At 36.1% G+C, this 16,149-nt stretch overlaps 3 protein-coding genes across 4 annotated transcripts; 2 read left to right on the forward strand and 1 right to left on the reverse strand.

Annotated features, from left to right (window-relative positions):
- The first annotated feature begins 1,687 nt into the window (after positions 1 to 1,687).
- On the forward strand, positions 1,688 to 2,591 carry ZFP5 (zinc finger protein 5). The gene has a single exon (XM_086673008.1). It carries the CDS (start codon positions 1,688 to 1,690, stop codon positions 2,471 to 2,473), a length of 786 nt encoding a protein of 261 aa, XP_086529134.1. The 3' UTR covers positions 2,474 to 2,591.
- A 572-nt stretch (positions 2,592 to 3,163) lies between these two features.
- Positions 3,164 to 4,849, reverse strand: OTP43 (Pentatricopeptide repeat (PPR) superfamily protein). The gene has a single exon (XM_086673005.1). It carries the CDS (start codon positions 4,830 to 4,832, stop codon positions 3,312 to 3,314), a length of 1,521 nt encoding a protein of 506 aa, XP_086529131.1. The 5' UTR covers positions 4,833 to 4,849; the 3' UTR covers positions 3,164 to 3,311.
- Positions 4,850 to 10,992: 6,143 nt separating this feature from the next.
- Positions 10,993 to 15,529, forward strand: LOC147542768 (chaperone protein dnaJ 16-like). Of its 2 annotated transcripts, none has more exons than XM_086633981.1 (11): positions 10,993 to 11,587; positions 12,478 to 12,601; positions 12,821 to 12,903; positions 13,017 to 13,128; positions 13,223 to 13,327; positions 13,781 to 13,831; positions 14,158 to 14,247; positions 14,351 to 14,459; positions 14,561 to 14,709; positions 14,783 to 14,836; positions 15,088 to 15,529. In XM_086633981.1, the coding sequence occupies exons 1-11, from the start codon at positions 11,445 to 11,447 to the stop codon at positions 15,304 to 15,306; spliced, it is 1,239 nt and encodes a 412-aa protein (XP_086490107.1). In that variant the 5' UTR covers positions 10,993 to 11,444; the 3' UTR covers positions 15,307 to 15,529. The 2 variants fall into 2 exon arrangements, with proteins under 2 accessions (XP_086490107.1, XP_086490108.1); XM_086633982.1 differs by lacking the exon at positions 10,993 to 11,587 and adding an exon at positions 11,873 to 11,951.
- Positions 15,530 to 16,149: the final 620 nt, after the last annotated feature.

The following is a 16,149-nucleotide window of genomic DNA, read 5'->3' on the forward strand; positions in this document are numbered from 1 at the left end:
GAGCTACCCTTTTGTAAACACAATAGCTCCAATATATACTTGTCACTTGGAAATGGCTTAATAAAGTCTAAGAATAGAAAGTTGTCTTTGACGACATAAACACAATATATCTTCAACCAACCGACACTCAACTCAATGACCTAGTTTCTTCCTAGATAGGTTAAATTCACATGTTTTCATAAATGGTGAATGCTTCATGACTTGGCAAGCAAACTCAAATGGGAATTCTCCCCATTAACCCAAGTGTAAAAAATAAGACAATATAAAAGTAATTGCAAGGAAAAAAGGCTAAAAAGGTGGGAACTCAAATGGAAAGTGAGGAAATGGGGTATTGGTAAAAAGAAGTCTTACCATTGGAAGATTTAGTGAGAGAAAATGGAATAACAACATAATCCAATAGTGTTTCAAAAATGTCTCCATAGTTATAAGAAATGGGAAGATGGTCCAATAAAAGAACAACTGTCCAACACAAAAATTCCATTTCCCATGTCTATCAAAACATTAAAAATGCTTTGTTTATATCAATAATAGAAGATGATGACTTCATTCTTCTCTAAATCTAAGCTTTTAGGGCATAAAATATAAGACTTAAACGGCTCTAAAAAGATATGCTTAGATCTCATCTGTAAGACCCTTATCAGTATATATGCTTACATCATATTCCACTTCTAGTATTCCTTTTTAAATCTTTGCTCTCTCTAGCTCTCTCTCTCTCTAGCTCTCTCTGTCTCTCTCTAAAATTATCAAAAGAAAAAATGTCAAATCTCTAATGTTTTCTATAATTTTTTGTTTAGGTTAAAGAAGGGGAGGTTATAAAGCAACTTATTCTAATGTGACAGATAACCACATTACTATAGAAATATTATAATCATAACAAATATAATTATACTAAGTTGTTCCAATTGAATGAACCTTTTTTTTTTTTTTTTGTTGAAAGGAATGAACCTAGACTATGACCTTTGGATACCCACAGAGCACAGACTCAAAGATGTGATATTTTATAGCTTTCATATATTTTATCATAAACTAAGTTGCAAGAAGATGCATACTCACTGGTTCATGAGTTGGGTCAAGCATAATAGTTTATACTAATCTTAATTTAAAACATAATTAATAAACAAATCTTGAGTTATATTATAGTTTATTTATTTGGAGGGATCTTTCCTCCCAGGTGATTGCATACCCATCTCTTTTTGACTTTTATTTTGGTTATTTTTTGTTTTGAGATTATCATAAAGTTTCCACTATCATGCTCTTCATCTTTTAAGCATGGAATATTTGTTTTAAATTCCAATTTGTACTAGTAGTTGCCAATACAGTTCCCTGAAACTAAAATATAAGAATCCAAGTGCACATAGATTATGAAGTTTATTTTCATTTTTATAAACAGACTGAATCCTCTTTGATGGGTAAAGTTTAAATCGTATCTAATATAATAAGCTAAAGTTATAATCTAATGCTGCATGACGGCTCCTTCGGTCTTGACTTTTTAAATTTTTTCGGTTTTTATTTTGTGTCTACTTGGGTATCTCTACTCTGTTCATGAATATAAAACTAAAGTATTTGTTTAAGGTGCAATTCATAGTTGGACTCAAGTTTCGATTTCTATATAAGGAAGAGAAACAAACATAACTAGTAATGTGAATTAGTTTTTTATAGATATTCTTTACTGACCTCTGGGATAGAAATGGATATGGATGAGGTTGAAAAAGCAATGGCTGCTTCTGATCTCCTCTCGCCGAGATGGAGCGGAAATAACGGTGTTCTCGATAAGAAAATCCATGGTAAAGAGAAGAAACTCCGACTGTTTGGATTTGAGGTGGATCCTTATACGAATAACGGAAGGTCTTTAAGAGAGGATGGAGATGGAAGTGTGAGTTCTTCAAATACAGTTTCCATTCAAAAGGAGAAACCTGCAAAAGAGAAGAGTTTAGTGTGTGATGTGGATGATAAGAAATATGAATGTCAATTCTGTTTCAAAGAGTTCGGGAATTCACAAGCACTTGGTGGTCATCAAAATGCTCATAAGAAGGAAAGACTGAAGAAGAAAAGATTGCAGCTTCAAGCAAGGAAAGCAAGTATAAATCATTACCTGCAACCATTCCAAAGTCCTCATAGTTTCGGATTCTATGGTTCTCCTTCGCCAACTTTTTACGAACATGCTTCTTATGTTCCAGAGTTCGCTTCTTTCGGAGAGGGCCAAATTAGTTTCAACCCTTACGATCAAAATGCTTACCTTAATGGCTACATGAACGGGCCTCTTGTCTCTAAGTTATACCCTGTGCCTTCTCATGTGCCTGTACAACAAAATCATTGCAAGTTCAACCTGATAAAAACTCATGGTTCCCATGGAAACAAACCTGCCGTTATTAAGCCTTCACCTGTGCCGGTTCCCAACCAAAGCTATAAAGGTTTGGATCTTCAGTTAGGCCTTAACCCGCAGTCTAGCCGTTCCTCTAGAAACGGATTATGACATATTTTGATAAATATAGACACAGATCATCTTCACTATATTTACATTCTTGATTGCAGAAATATATTATTGTGTAATAGAAGCAGTAAATAGAAATGTAATACATTTAAAATCAAAACAGAGTACTAGTCTAAATTCAAATTTGATATCGGAAGTTTCTCATGTACTCCACCAGGCTTCTTTTCATACTAATAGAAATATAGGTTATACTGCTAGCTAGTCTTGAAGTAGATCTCGAGCCAGTTACTGTATGGAATTAGTATAGGTTGAACTAATAGTGGTCAACGTGAACAAGATTTCAGGCTACCCATGAGTTTCGCGTTGCTATCAGTAATATTTTTTTTTCACAGATTGACGTTCGTGAAAGATTGTGTCAGTGACTTTTTTATCAAGCTAAAACCGAATTAAGAATTAATCACACTTATCACACATTAAACTAAACAAAAAGAATTGTTGAATTTCTAAGCTTTATTTTTAGTGAATTTCTTATGGATTTTTAGTGAAAGGACACCGTCTGCTACTCTGCTCGACCCTTTAGCAAACCTTTTCTTGCCTGCAATTGCATTTCAAATCAAATATATCAACATCTCGTGCCATCTAGAATAAAGCAAGTTCGGCTAACAAGTTAGGGTTGGAATTAACAAGGAACGAGCAGAAAGTGGAAAGTTCTAGTAGTTCGAAGCATATAATATGGGAAACCCGTCTTAAATTTATTTTCTCAATTTATGTTTAGTGTTGCGAACTAAATTACAGTTTTAACAGTAATAATTTGATCGAATTACACACTAACAATTAACAAAAAGCCAAGTTTTCGTGATACCGATATGAGCAACCGGTGTCACAACTTGAATGCCCGAGGAAGCCTCCCACAACTGCTCTGGACTCTCAAAATCTCCTTTGCGAACTCTTGGTTCCCAGTAATCAAGAGCCCATTCAAGATACGGTTAAAGGTGAACTTTCGAGGCATAAACCCTTTATCCACCATTTCCATTAACAACTTCCCAGCTACCACCAAATCATCTGACTTCTTCCTCACAAACATTGCACTTATCAAAACATTATAAGTATCCAAATTAGGCAAACAAGCTCCACCATCCATTTTATCAAAAATCTCCAGTGCCTTCTCAATTTCACCATCATCACAATAATACCTAATTACAACATTAAAAGTCTGCACATTTGGTTCGCACTCATCGTTCTTCATCCGCCCCATAAATTCTACCGCTTTATCCATCTGCCCATCATGACATAACCCTCGAATCAAAACATTATAAGTCGTCAAATTTGGCACATACCCTTTACTAAGCATCTCATCAAACACAACAAGAGCATTCTCGACATTATCTTTCTTACACAAAACCTGAATTAAAGCATTATAAGTTGCCACAGAAGGAAGACAACCTTCTTTAACCATCTGATTAAAGACTTTCCTAGCTTTATCTATCTCACCCACAACCCCAAATCCATGAACAACAGTAGTATAAGTAATCACATCAATTTCACAACCCCTTTTCTTCATCTGCAAGAAAAATTCCCAAGCTTTTTGAATCTGCCCAGACCTAAAAAACCCTTTGAGCAAAATATTATAAGTAGTAAGTGTTGGTTCAATTCCTCTCTCTACCATTTCCTTTAAAACCCTTAAAGCTTCTGGTGTTCTTTTAATCAAACACCAACCATTAGCAATTATATTATAACTAATAACATCAGCTTTAAATTTACCTCTAATAGCTTTAAAGATATTTGAAGCTTTTTCGACTCGATTCGACTTACAGAGAATATCAAGCATGGTATTGAAAGAATGTAAATCTTGAAGGCATCCATGTTCATGCATTGATAAGAAAATTTTCTCAGCTCGATCAGGTTTACCAGCAGATACATACCGTTCAACAATGATTGCAAAAGTTTTAGGGTTTGGACCAATTCGTCGTTGACGCATTCGATTGACGAATCTCCATAGGGTTTTGTAGTCTTTTAATCGACCTGCTATGTCAATTGCATGATCAAAGGAAGATGATGAGTGTTGGTATGTCGGGTGGTGATCGAGAACTCGGAAAAAGTTTAGGGCTTTTGGTCCGTCGTTCCAGAGGCGTTTGAGGATTCGATCAACGAGTTCGGGAGACCATGAAATTGGGTATTTTTCTAGGATTAGGTTTAGGGTTTCTAAGTTGTTTGTTTTTAAGACGATATCAGCTATAATGGAGTCTTCTGGTTGCGGCGGCGGCGGCGGCGGTGGTGAAGGGTTTAAGGGAGGTTTAGTGTGGTAAGATGAGGGTTTGATTGGCAATTTGAGCAATTGGAGATGATGAAGAAGAAGAAAACGGTTGATCAGGGAGGAGGTTGGTTTGAATTGAAGGAACATTTGAACTGACTCTGTTTCCAGTCATTTTCGCCATTTTGTGTTAAAGAATCGGATCAGACCACTGAGTTGACTCGAACGAGTGACGAGCTAAGACGACTTCGACTCAACTAGGGGAGGGAATATGCGGTATGGATGCCCACAGGTAGACTAGCTTGGGGCTCGGACTGGTCGGGTAGATTAGGTGCTTGGCCATTAGGGCAGCCGGGTGAATCGAGCGGGCACTTTTCAAAATTCTCTTACGGTCTTACCTACAGCCCCCTTCCCACACCCACAAATATAGTCGGGTCATCGAGGTTCTGACAAATCGGACATCGGGAATCTATATATATATATACACAACCCGAACCTGGGCTATAGAAGTGATGCACACTTCATTCTCATAGTTGGGTTCGAGCAATTTAGCTTGATTGAAGTGGTACACCTCCTACCATTTATAAAGCTTTGAACTAGACTCACTTGTATTCGGACAACGTGAGACACTGAGACTATGTGAAATCAATGTGGAACTAGACTCTCACTAGCAAAGGGACAATGTGGAACTAGACTCTCACTTGTAAAGGACATAGTCTAACATTGGCAACACATAGGAAATGTTCCATGGAGATAGAGTTATAAAGCCAACACTCGACTCTTGACTTAATTTGAGGTCTACGGTAGTGGGCTAGCTAATGAGTGTTGGGATTTAATCTTAGTGGGGTTATTGAAGCCCAGTTTCATTATGCCGAGATCAAATAAGACATATCCAACACTAAATTTTGCGGGCGCTCGATGGGCAATATGATGCGGGTTCGGTTGTGGGCGGGGACGCGGGTAAGCCCTTACACCCGAGTCCACCCACTATTTCTCGTCGAGACGGGCTCGGTTGGGACGCGGGTAAGCCCTTACACCCGAGTCCGCCCACAATTTCTCGTCGAGACGGGCGGGATATGCCCGTCTCGGGCATGGGCGCCCATGGACTATTTCGGACCCAGACGCCCGTAGTGGGCAGCCAGGTAAAAATCCCACCCCTTGACTCAACTACTCCCAAATTGGTGTCGAAGTCTCTCACAGACTCAGGGCTCAACATTTATCTGTGTTGTCTTTGGTTTAAATAATAAGAGTCAAAGTCTAACGAGTACACAATTTTGTTCCAAGCGAGAACTCTACCAGCAAGTATTGAACTTTTTCAGCTTAAATTTGCCTGTATAGTTCAAATTTTGCATGCTTGCCCAAATGACGTGAGAATATCGAAGAAGAAGAAAGAGTAAAGTACTTTCAATGACGAAATTTGAGATCTATCTAGTGGTTTAAACTTCTCCACATATATTCTTTGGAGCTAGCCAAAGGTCAGGAAATTGAGACTCTTCAAATGCACCATCTTTCTCAGCTAAGTTGGGTGTACTTTTTTTTATTGATATGTTGTGTTGCTCAGTAAGTTTTTGTATGTCTATTTGAATTCAATATAGAGAAAAGTGGCGCTAGTTTTAGATAAGTAGTATAAATTCTCGTATATCTGAAAACAAAGTCTCAAAATGTAACGTGTCAATTATCATAGTGTACCGAATTTTACGAAAAAAGAAATTGCAGCACACTAAGTTTTTTATGAAGAAAATATATGCTGAAATTGAGACAAATAGAAGTAGATATTAGAGCAACTCCAATGTGCTAGGGGTTGGGCTCCCGGTGGGGCTGGGAGCCCGGGCTGGGGTTTCACAGTCCCAAAAATATGGTTGTTCGGGTTCCAACGACCATATTTTGGGTTGGATCCCCTAAAAAGGGGATCCTCCCCACTTCTATACTTTTTTTTTTAATTATTTTTTAAAAGAATTTTTTGATTGATTATTTTTAATCTTCTTAAAATGTTTCGAACTACTTCTTTTTTATTTTTCCTCTTTTTTTTTGTGTTTATGTTTTTGAAATTATTTCTCTTGAATAATATCACACTTTAATTCATAGTTGAAATTTGAAACACAAATCTCACACAATACTTCTCACACGTACATTATTTTGATATGGGCGCCCGATGTTGGAATTGAGAAAAGTCTTAGGGCTTCCAAAATTCAAGGGCTCCGCCCGAGCCCCACATTAGAGTTGCCCTTAGTCTACAAACAACTTTGTTTGACTTCAAACCTCTAATCTTACTTCTCACTTTCTCAAGAGTTATCGTATAATCTGATCTCAAATGTCCAACCTCAAATGTCCAATAAATCTCCACCCTTGCAAAGTCACAGTACTCACTACTTCACTAGAGAAAAACCATTGTGATGTAGACGCAGCGGAAATATAAAAACGATAAATAAAGTAAAGGAAGAACGGTAAAATAACTGAATAAACTTAATAAACTATAAACTTTGATTTGGTTTTCTCTTCAATCTGAATAATAAAATAGACTAAACCTCCTTTTATAGGATAACAAACTTTCCTAGATAGACTCAAACTAGGATTCCTAAAATAATAAAATACTCAAAACATAGAAACTTCAAAATAAAGAAATATCAAATTAAAGTAACTTCCTAATCCTATACTAATTAAAACTACTATTATGGCCGAATAGGATGTGGGCACGCGTGGACGTGGGCCCACATGTTATGCGCCTGCATCAGCACCCTGTTCCCCAAAAGGTTCGTCCCGAACCGATTGATTAAGGAAAGTTGGATGTATCTACATAAGATGAATACCAACAAGGCGATTCGTAACGTCCACTTTGCACGAAAGGTGTAAGAAAACCAAAAGACACCAACATGGACTATATCCGTAGCTTCAATCTCATAGTTCAAGGAATCTCGAAATATCGATGGTGGGAAATAATCCTTCAACAAATTTCTACATCTCCCGTCATCTAGTAATTTGAAGAAGAAGATTACATTCAACGCAATCGAAAAACCCAAGTCAATTAATATTCCCATGTTTGGCCTCCCGTGTGGTAAGGTGAAGCTCCATCCACCTCCTTTCATTAATGCTATGTTTCTCAAGTAAAGACTTTCATGTGATGAAGTCATTGAAGATGATGATGATTCTCCGTCAATTACTTTGTATGTAGGCATGTTTGTAATAGTTTCAGTTGATTTTTCCCCCCTCTCCACTGAATTTACAATTGACTTCATAGTAATATATTGTGATGAAGAAATTGTTGATGGAGAAGATAACAAAACATAACTATCATTGGCATCAGTGTTAGTAATAAGATCTTTGAGCAGGAAACATTTCGTCTTCATCCAGTAATCTTCAGACGACGATGATGTTGATAGATTGCCTTCATGATGATTTTGATTGAATTTAAACTGTCTACTTGAGAAGATTTCATTAGGATAAATATGAAATACAAAAGCGAATTTAAAGTCAACATCGAAAGTGGGATGATCTTCAATCTTTGTGTTATGATCACTCGATGAAGGATCATAACGAAATTCTTCATTATCTGTTAACATCTCAAGCCAAATTAGTTGAGTTTCTGCATATAGTTGAACTCCCCAATACCTGTTATCTGTTGAAATTTTGCTTTTAAACCTCGTAGAAGTGGTAGCATTATCAAGTTGTGATCGTTTATTTGAAGACCATGGGGTACTTCTGATATTTGAATTCGAAATAGGTTTCTCCCGTGATAATGAATGAAGGTTTGTTTGATCATGGGGAGTCGAAATTGTCAAAGCTCCTGGATCCCAAATAAAATCAAAATTATCTTCTTCGAGAGAAAAGTCGTGGTCTTCCATGAGCAAAGGAATGCCTTCATAAGGCCAACCCCAAAATATAAACCTCATAAGAGAAACATCGTACGTTTGAGTTGGATCAGTGCCGACTGCTTCCCTAATGTTTTTGACTATTGATCGATTCTCAAAGTCAGCTTCTTTGAGAGTCTCAATTAACTGGTCTTTTCCACACGATTCGAGAAGCTTCCTCTCATCAGCTTTTCTTCCTTTCACTTTGACCTTTTCTTCTTCTATTGCTGAGGAAGATTCATCATCATCTTCTTCAGTTTCAAGGGAGTTTGGCAGATGGTAGGATTGGGGTCGGTTTATTGGGTTATCGTTTTGGTTAAGTTGTGGTGAGAAGTTGGTATGTTCCATGTGGACGGTATTAGAGTATGGATTGGGTACTGTTTGTGGTGGTGTATTAATTGTAGGGTTGGTTACTGTGGGGTATAAGTATGGTGTGGTAAGGGGTAGGTAGGGTAAAGATTGGTGATTGATGATTGGAGGGCTTATATTGTAGTTGGCAGAACTGTGGTAGGGTATAGGAGGTAAATTATTTAGTGGTAAACTAGTGTTGTTAGGCCCTATTATGGTTGGGTGAATAGTTACTTGATTAGGCTTATGGGTTTGGTGAGAATAATCAGTATAGGAAGGGTGGAGGATATGGCCGAGTGGGGAGATGGTGGTATGGCCAGTTAGGGTTTGGGTACTAGGTTCTGTTTGGCTAGTGTGGAGGAAAAAGTTTCTTTGATTTTCTAAAGAAAGAGAAGTATTCGATGGAGTGGCGGTGGTGGTAGAACTTTGTAACGAAGATGGTGTAGTGGGTTGATGTGAAGAAGTGTGATTGAAGATAGTGGATGGTTGGGTTGTTGTAGAAATAGGAGACGAGTTTCGACACATACCTTCGATTTTGACTGATAAATTCTTGATGGAATCATTGATTTGTTCAAAGCGACGATCGATATTGTCGAATTTTTCCATATTTTCCTTCTTGTAATTTTCGAAAGCTTCTTCCAATTTTGTAACCGAGGATAACTTCTTGTTGATGTTGTCCCATTCGGAGACAAAAGTTGGTGTCCTCTCTTTAATTGTTGTAGCAGGAACGGTAGTATTAACCATTGTGATTGGTTAAAAAAAATGGCTCTGAATACCACTTGATGTAGACGCAGCGGAAATATAAAAACGATAAATAAAGTAAAGGAAGAACGGTAAAATAATTGAATAAACTTAATAAACTATAAACTTTGATTTGGTTTTCTCTTCAATGTGAATAATAAAATAGACTAGACCTCCTTTTATAGGATAACAAACTTTCCTAGATAGACTCAAACTAGGATTCCTAAAATAATAAAATACTCAAAACATAGAAACTTCAAAATAAAAAAATATCAAATTAAAGTAACTTCCTAATCCTATACTAATTAAAACTACTATTATAGCCCAATAGGATGTGGGCACGCGTGGACGTGGGCCCACATGTTATGCGCCTGCATCACATTGTGTGCCATATAGAATGAAAAAATGAATTTTGATGTACCCATCAAAATTTAGCCTCCCATCCCTCATTATACAAATTTGATGTATCCACTTAGACTTTTTAACATAAAAAGAAAGGACAACACACAAATAATGGCAATAGACCCTACCTACATATATAGTGAGGGGAAGAACCAAAGAAGAAGGCAAGTCAGTGTGGAGATGAGATGTCTCTTTCTTTTTCTATGTTGATACCAAATTATTCACATGAGACAATCTCTCTTACCTTATTGAAGCTGTCTAGTCTCTTTCTTAGCACTTTATCTGAACTTATTTCAGACAAATCACAAACCCCATATGCTTTTCCATCCTTCAATGTCCCTTTCATCCATCAAGTGAGAGGTTAGATGTAGGAACCCACCCCATGACATTTATGTTGTTCAAGACATACATGCATCGAGCATAAACGATCTAGAGATTCTTTGGCTAAAGTATCAAAATTCGTACGCTACTTCTTTTCTCATGCTGGAAAGTCTAGAATTCGAAAAAAGAAAGTATTGATGGATGATAATCTCTCTTACCTTATTCTTAAACATCTAGATCTCAACAAAAAGAAAATCACATCTAAAAGATCTTGAATAGCTTGTAAAGTGATCACAAGTTTTATGGTAACAACATTCATTTTGTACGTTATGATGTGTAATTTGTGGAGTGACAAACTATACAACTAGTAACATAAAAATATTACCAAGCAAGCATGCCTAAAACTTACATAAAAATAATCATATTACAAATAAAAGGAGAATGAAATTTTATAAATAACAGTGTCCAATGAATTTCAATATCTTATACTATTTATTTATGTTCTACAAATGAAAAAAAAAATCTACAACAACGTTGTGTCTTGTCATGGATCCTAATATATTACGTTACTTTGAGAAGACGCTCAGATAACTCCATCAATTGTAAGATTCCATCGAATCATTTATATAATCATGTAGATAGAGATTTATGTTGAAATATCTTTCTATATGTTAAAATATCCCATAAGATTTTCTTTACTCACCCGTTAAACTCTAAAGTTTCACATGATATTGCATCTTTCTAATCACATAGTGATTTTGATTCTTCTTTCCCACTTTTTTATTTGTCTCTTTCTAATATTTGAACTTTGAAGTGGTCTTATAATACGCCTATTTCTCTTGTAAATGCTATCGTGCGCACCAAATTCTCAATTTGAGAGTGTTTACCCTCCATTTTCCTCTTCTCTTCTTCCCCTTTCTCCCTCTTTTCTTTCTCTACTTTCTAGAGTTCTAATTTTCAAACAGATTAATTAAATGGGTGTCTCTTAAAAATACTAAATTTTTTAGTAGACTCCATTTGGGAGCTCATATTCAAGGAGAGATTTTTGAAGTACCTGCAAAAAAATCACTTTCTTCCCTTTTTTTTCAGTTTAATCAGAGTAAAGATGCCAACTAATGGATTTTCAGCAAACCCAGAGAAGAATGAAGCATCAAAACAGCAAGTGAGAGACCCTTATGAAGTTCTTGGTGTATCTAAGTCTTCATCAGATCAAGAAATTAAAAGTGCTTATAGAAAATTAGCACTTAAGTAAGCTAATTTTCAACTCAAGCTATATAACTTTTTGAATTTATGCAGTTGTGAAGTTTGAAACTCAATCTTACCCTCAAAAGATTCAAATTGATTTTCATTTAGGTTGATATCTAGATTGTTCATCAATATACTATACTTGTTAGCTTGGATGTTGTATAGTACATTGTTTTTGCTTTTTTAGGAAGGATTTCTTGTGTTTTTGCTTTTTCTGTAGACCCTGTTCAAAACTTAAGATAAGAAAAGACTACCACAAATGATACTCTTCTTGCTTGTGTCTCTGCTGAAAGCTTGAAACTTTTGTGTCTAAGACTTCAAGTTTCGGGCTAAATATGATTCGTTGAGCTCGAGCTCCCAGAATAAGGTTCGAGCTCTTCTTAATTTACCTTGGGTTTCACAAGATATGGTAGAAATTTCCCGTATCCGCTATATCATGTCATGATTTATGGCTATTAGGTCGTGTGAGCTAGAGCTAGAGCTCGTCCCGGAGCTAGAGCTCGTGTTGGAACATTTTTTCGACTTGTCATTCATAAACGGATAATAATTAGGAAAAATCTAACTCATCAAACATGTTAAGCCAGTGATTAGTGTCGACAATTATCATTATTTTCAAATCTTTTTGTCATAATATCACTCTCATGCCTCTATAACTTTAGTGATCCTTGATCAATTGGATCATATATAGTAGAATGGATTGGATCATATATAGTAGAATGGAAGGTATAGTTAACAATGTTGAATACTAGAACTAATGATTTTTCTAGGCATTTTCATACTAATAAAAACATGGTAGTTTTGATGATTGCATATGGAAGTGAACTTGGCAATACAGAATCATTTAACTACTATTATGTGGTTAACTTATTACTTCCTATTGTTAATATTTTCAGGTATCATCCAGATAAAAACGCAAATGATCCTAAAGCAACTGATATGTTTAAAGAAGTTACATTTTCATATAACATTTTGTCCAACCCAGAGAAACGACGTCAGTATGACACCGCTGGTTTTGAGGTACAGTAGATAGGCAAGCATGTAAATAGTATGTCTAGATTTTACTTCTCACCTTCGAGTTCACCCAGAGGTCTAGATTCCTACTACATGCTGAGATTCACCAAATTTATATGTTAGCTACAAGTTATTCGTATTCCACATTTGATTGATCTAAGTTGCTTTCGAATTTTCCTTTTAACTTTGAAAGTTGATACTAGACATCAATATAAATGGCTTCAGGCTGTCGAAGCTGTAGGCCAAGAAATGGAGCTAGATCTTTCAAGTTTGAGTGCCGTGAATACCATGTTCGCAGCTCTTTTTAGGTAAGCCCGTCTTGTGATTCTCCATTATATATATATGTATATATATATATATATATATATCCATTGAGCCTCTAAATGATCTACGCCATTCTGTTTCATGTGTAACGATATAGTAAACTTGGCGTGCCCATTAAGACTACTGTCTCGCCGACTGTGTTGGAGGAGGCGTTAAATGGTATCGTAAATATTGATTCACTTCAACTTGGGAAACCTTTGGTTAATAAGGTCAATTATCTAAACTCTCAGTTTCCCCTTAAGCTATTATTATCCTAAATCTAGTAGGCGAAATTGAAAATAGAATGGTCTTATCTTTCTACAGGTTGAAAAACAATGTGCTCACTTCTATTCTGTAACATTAACAGAACATGAAGCTAAAGAAGGATTAGTGTGTCGCGTGCAATCACCAGATAAAAGCAAGTTCAAGGTTTGTGTGGTGTACTGGTCTTTGGACACAAGTTTTGTACGGCATTAATCACACTTTCGAACCTTCTACTAGCTAGTTGAAGTATACTTTCCCTTTGCTTATTTCGAGGAACACCATAATGTCGTTCCCATTATTAAGGGTGTTTTCCAATATGATTCAAATTTACGCCATTGTCCCTGACAAGTTATTGCCGAAGTTCTCTGGTTTTGGCTATCCTCTTATCATTCAAACACTCTTTGCTTTTTGACGGTAGAAATCAAGATAAGTGAATTTACAAGCTGGTAGCTTAAACTTGGAATATCTCATTTCATGTGTTTTAGTTGCACCTCATTAGCCTAAAGCTACTAGTCCTCCCGATTTCACTAGCTTTTTCCGTGTTTATACAATAATTCGATTAACTCGGCATTTTGCTCTATCTTGCTAAACTAAAGAAATGAACTCGTTTTTGTGTAGCTATTGTACTTTGAGCAGGACGAGAATGGTGGACTAGACCTCACACTACAGGTTTGTAGCATTCTCAGAAAAGGTGTTCATCTTTGTCATCATCACCAAATTATCTTCTTGAGTAAACTGCGACAATGACTACTAATAATCCATACCAATTGCATAACTATATATAGATATGAGCAAAGCTATTATTGTATCACGATTTAACTATATATGGATAATCCACATATTTGTGGCTTTTAAGCAAATGGGTTAGAGTTATCTCTTCGTTTTAAAAATTCGAAGTGGGATTTTTCAATTGGTTACCAATTACCATTTGGGTTGGATATTGAAGTACCAAATTTATGTCTATTGGATGTCTAACCTAACATTTTATTTTGTAGGAGAATAGCGTAAAAACAGGAAAAATTACCTCTGCTGGGATGTATTTTCTTGGCTTCCCTGTCTACCGGTTGGAGCAAGCAGTCCATTCAGTGAGTTATCGGTGCTCTAACTAATATACATATATATGATATGTATACATACAATTTGCTCAATCTTCGACTTCATTCCTTACACACTTCTGTATGGATCTAGATGACAGCTTCCAAGGATCCTCATGGTACCTTCTTCAAGAGGCTGGATGGATTTCAGCCATGTGAAATAACTGAGCTAAAAGCCGGCACCCATATATTTGCCGTTTATGGTTAGTTTCACGACTTCATATGACATCACGAATCTAATTAGCGAAAACCCACTACTTGATTTTGCATTGTTGTTTGTCTATAAGCTGAGACATTATTACAGGTGACAACTTTTTCAAAAGTGCAACCTACAAAATTGAAGCTATTTGTGCCAAAGCTTTTTCAGAACAAAAGGAAAAACTAAAGTCCGTCGAAGCAAAAATATTGACTAAGAGGGCAGAACTCTCTGAGTTCGAGAGCAAGTATAGAGAGGTTTGGAGATTTGTGTACAAACATTTGGTTTATATAGTTACGCTTTAAGTTCACCACGATTTGAAATTGACAGGTTCTGGCACAATTCACAGAGATGACCAATAGATATACAACGGAAATGCAGACCGTGAGTTCCTTCAAACCTTATCTGTTTATCTACTATTTTTGCAAAAACTTGAAAGCTAAGACGAACCCATTTTCGCCTAATATTTGAAATCAAACTTTTAGTCTAAATGTTCCTGCAGATATTTTCCCGTTTCGTCAAAGGGAAGTGTATTATCTATCATTCATTCAATGAACTTTAAGGTTACATAACTCTAGCCTGAATTGAAGCAGACAAAAAACAATCTTGATTACTTCATCTTTTTTTGTATATAGATTGATAACCTTCTTGAGCAAAGAAATGAAATCCATGCCTCATACTCGAATTTTCCACCTCCGAAAAGGAGTAGTAGGAAGATCAGAAGTTCGTTCAAGGAGTCTAAAAGTGAAGAAGAGCATCAAACGAGATCCAAGAAGGCGGGTTCAAGAGATAAATCAAAGAAAAAGAGATGGTTTAATATTCGGTCGAAGGTAGAGAGGGGAAAGCCCTGCTAAGACCGATAAGCTAATATTACACGCGTTCAAGTTCATCGACTTTTTTTATTCTATTATGTCTGAAGGATTACAGGATGCATCAAAAAGCTCAAACTAGCAACCCTATAATGGTAGATCCTTATTGTACTACTAGAATTTCTTTTTCAGTCTTCTTGTATGTAAAAAGATTGAACAATTCAAATCAGCTAAGATTATAAAAAAAAAATATCCTCTTTTATATGCATATTTGGCTTATCTAGTTAAAGAACTCCATGAGGTTTCACACCAAATCATTTCTCTTTCAACACATTCACTAGATCTGACAGATTTCATGATCAAGAACTCCATAAAAAGTACCACCAAATGAAACAAAGGACCTAAATCTTCACTTTTGCTTTATGGGGTTTTTCTCTTTTATCTTTTGACCCACCCAAAAGGGCAACTGATTTCAAATCATATTTACTCTATATCATCTCTCTCTCTCTCTCTCTCTCTCTCATCCATACATGTGTGAATCTCATAATACTTTCATGTTGTTTTTGGCTGAAATTGTCACAAGATTGTGCAGGAAAAAGGCTTGCAAAGTATCCTTGTTAAAATCAAGTCCACGACCAAGACATTCAAAAACGGCACTACCGTAGGTTCTATCGGATCCCCCTATTTTGGTTCAAGAGTACAACCTACCAAAGGAAGACCTTACTTTTTCAATTTATCTCTCTCAACTTAGATAACCATGATTCATGAACCAGACATTCGAAAGTTTTAACATAAGCTAGAGGAATTGACAGATCTATTTTCGAGACGTAGAATTCGTAGCGCTTTGAATATTAATACATGGGTCAACAAGAACTCAAGAAGAATCTG

Source organism: Eschscholzia californica, unplaced genomic scaffold (genome assembly GCF_041429995.1).
Source record: "Eschscholzia californica isolate CP2 unplaced genomic scaffold, dmEscCali1.0.p SCAF_4, whole genome shotgun sequence".
In the NCBI taxonomy this organism is placed as follows: Eukaryota; Viridiplantae; Streptophyta; class Magnoliopsida; order Ranunculales; family Papaveraceae; genus Eschscholzia; species Eschscholzia californica.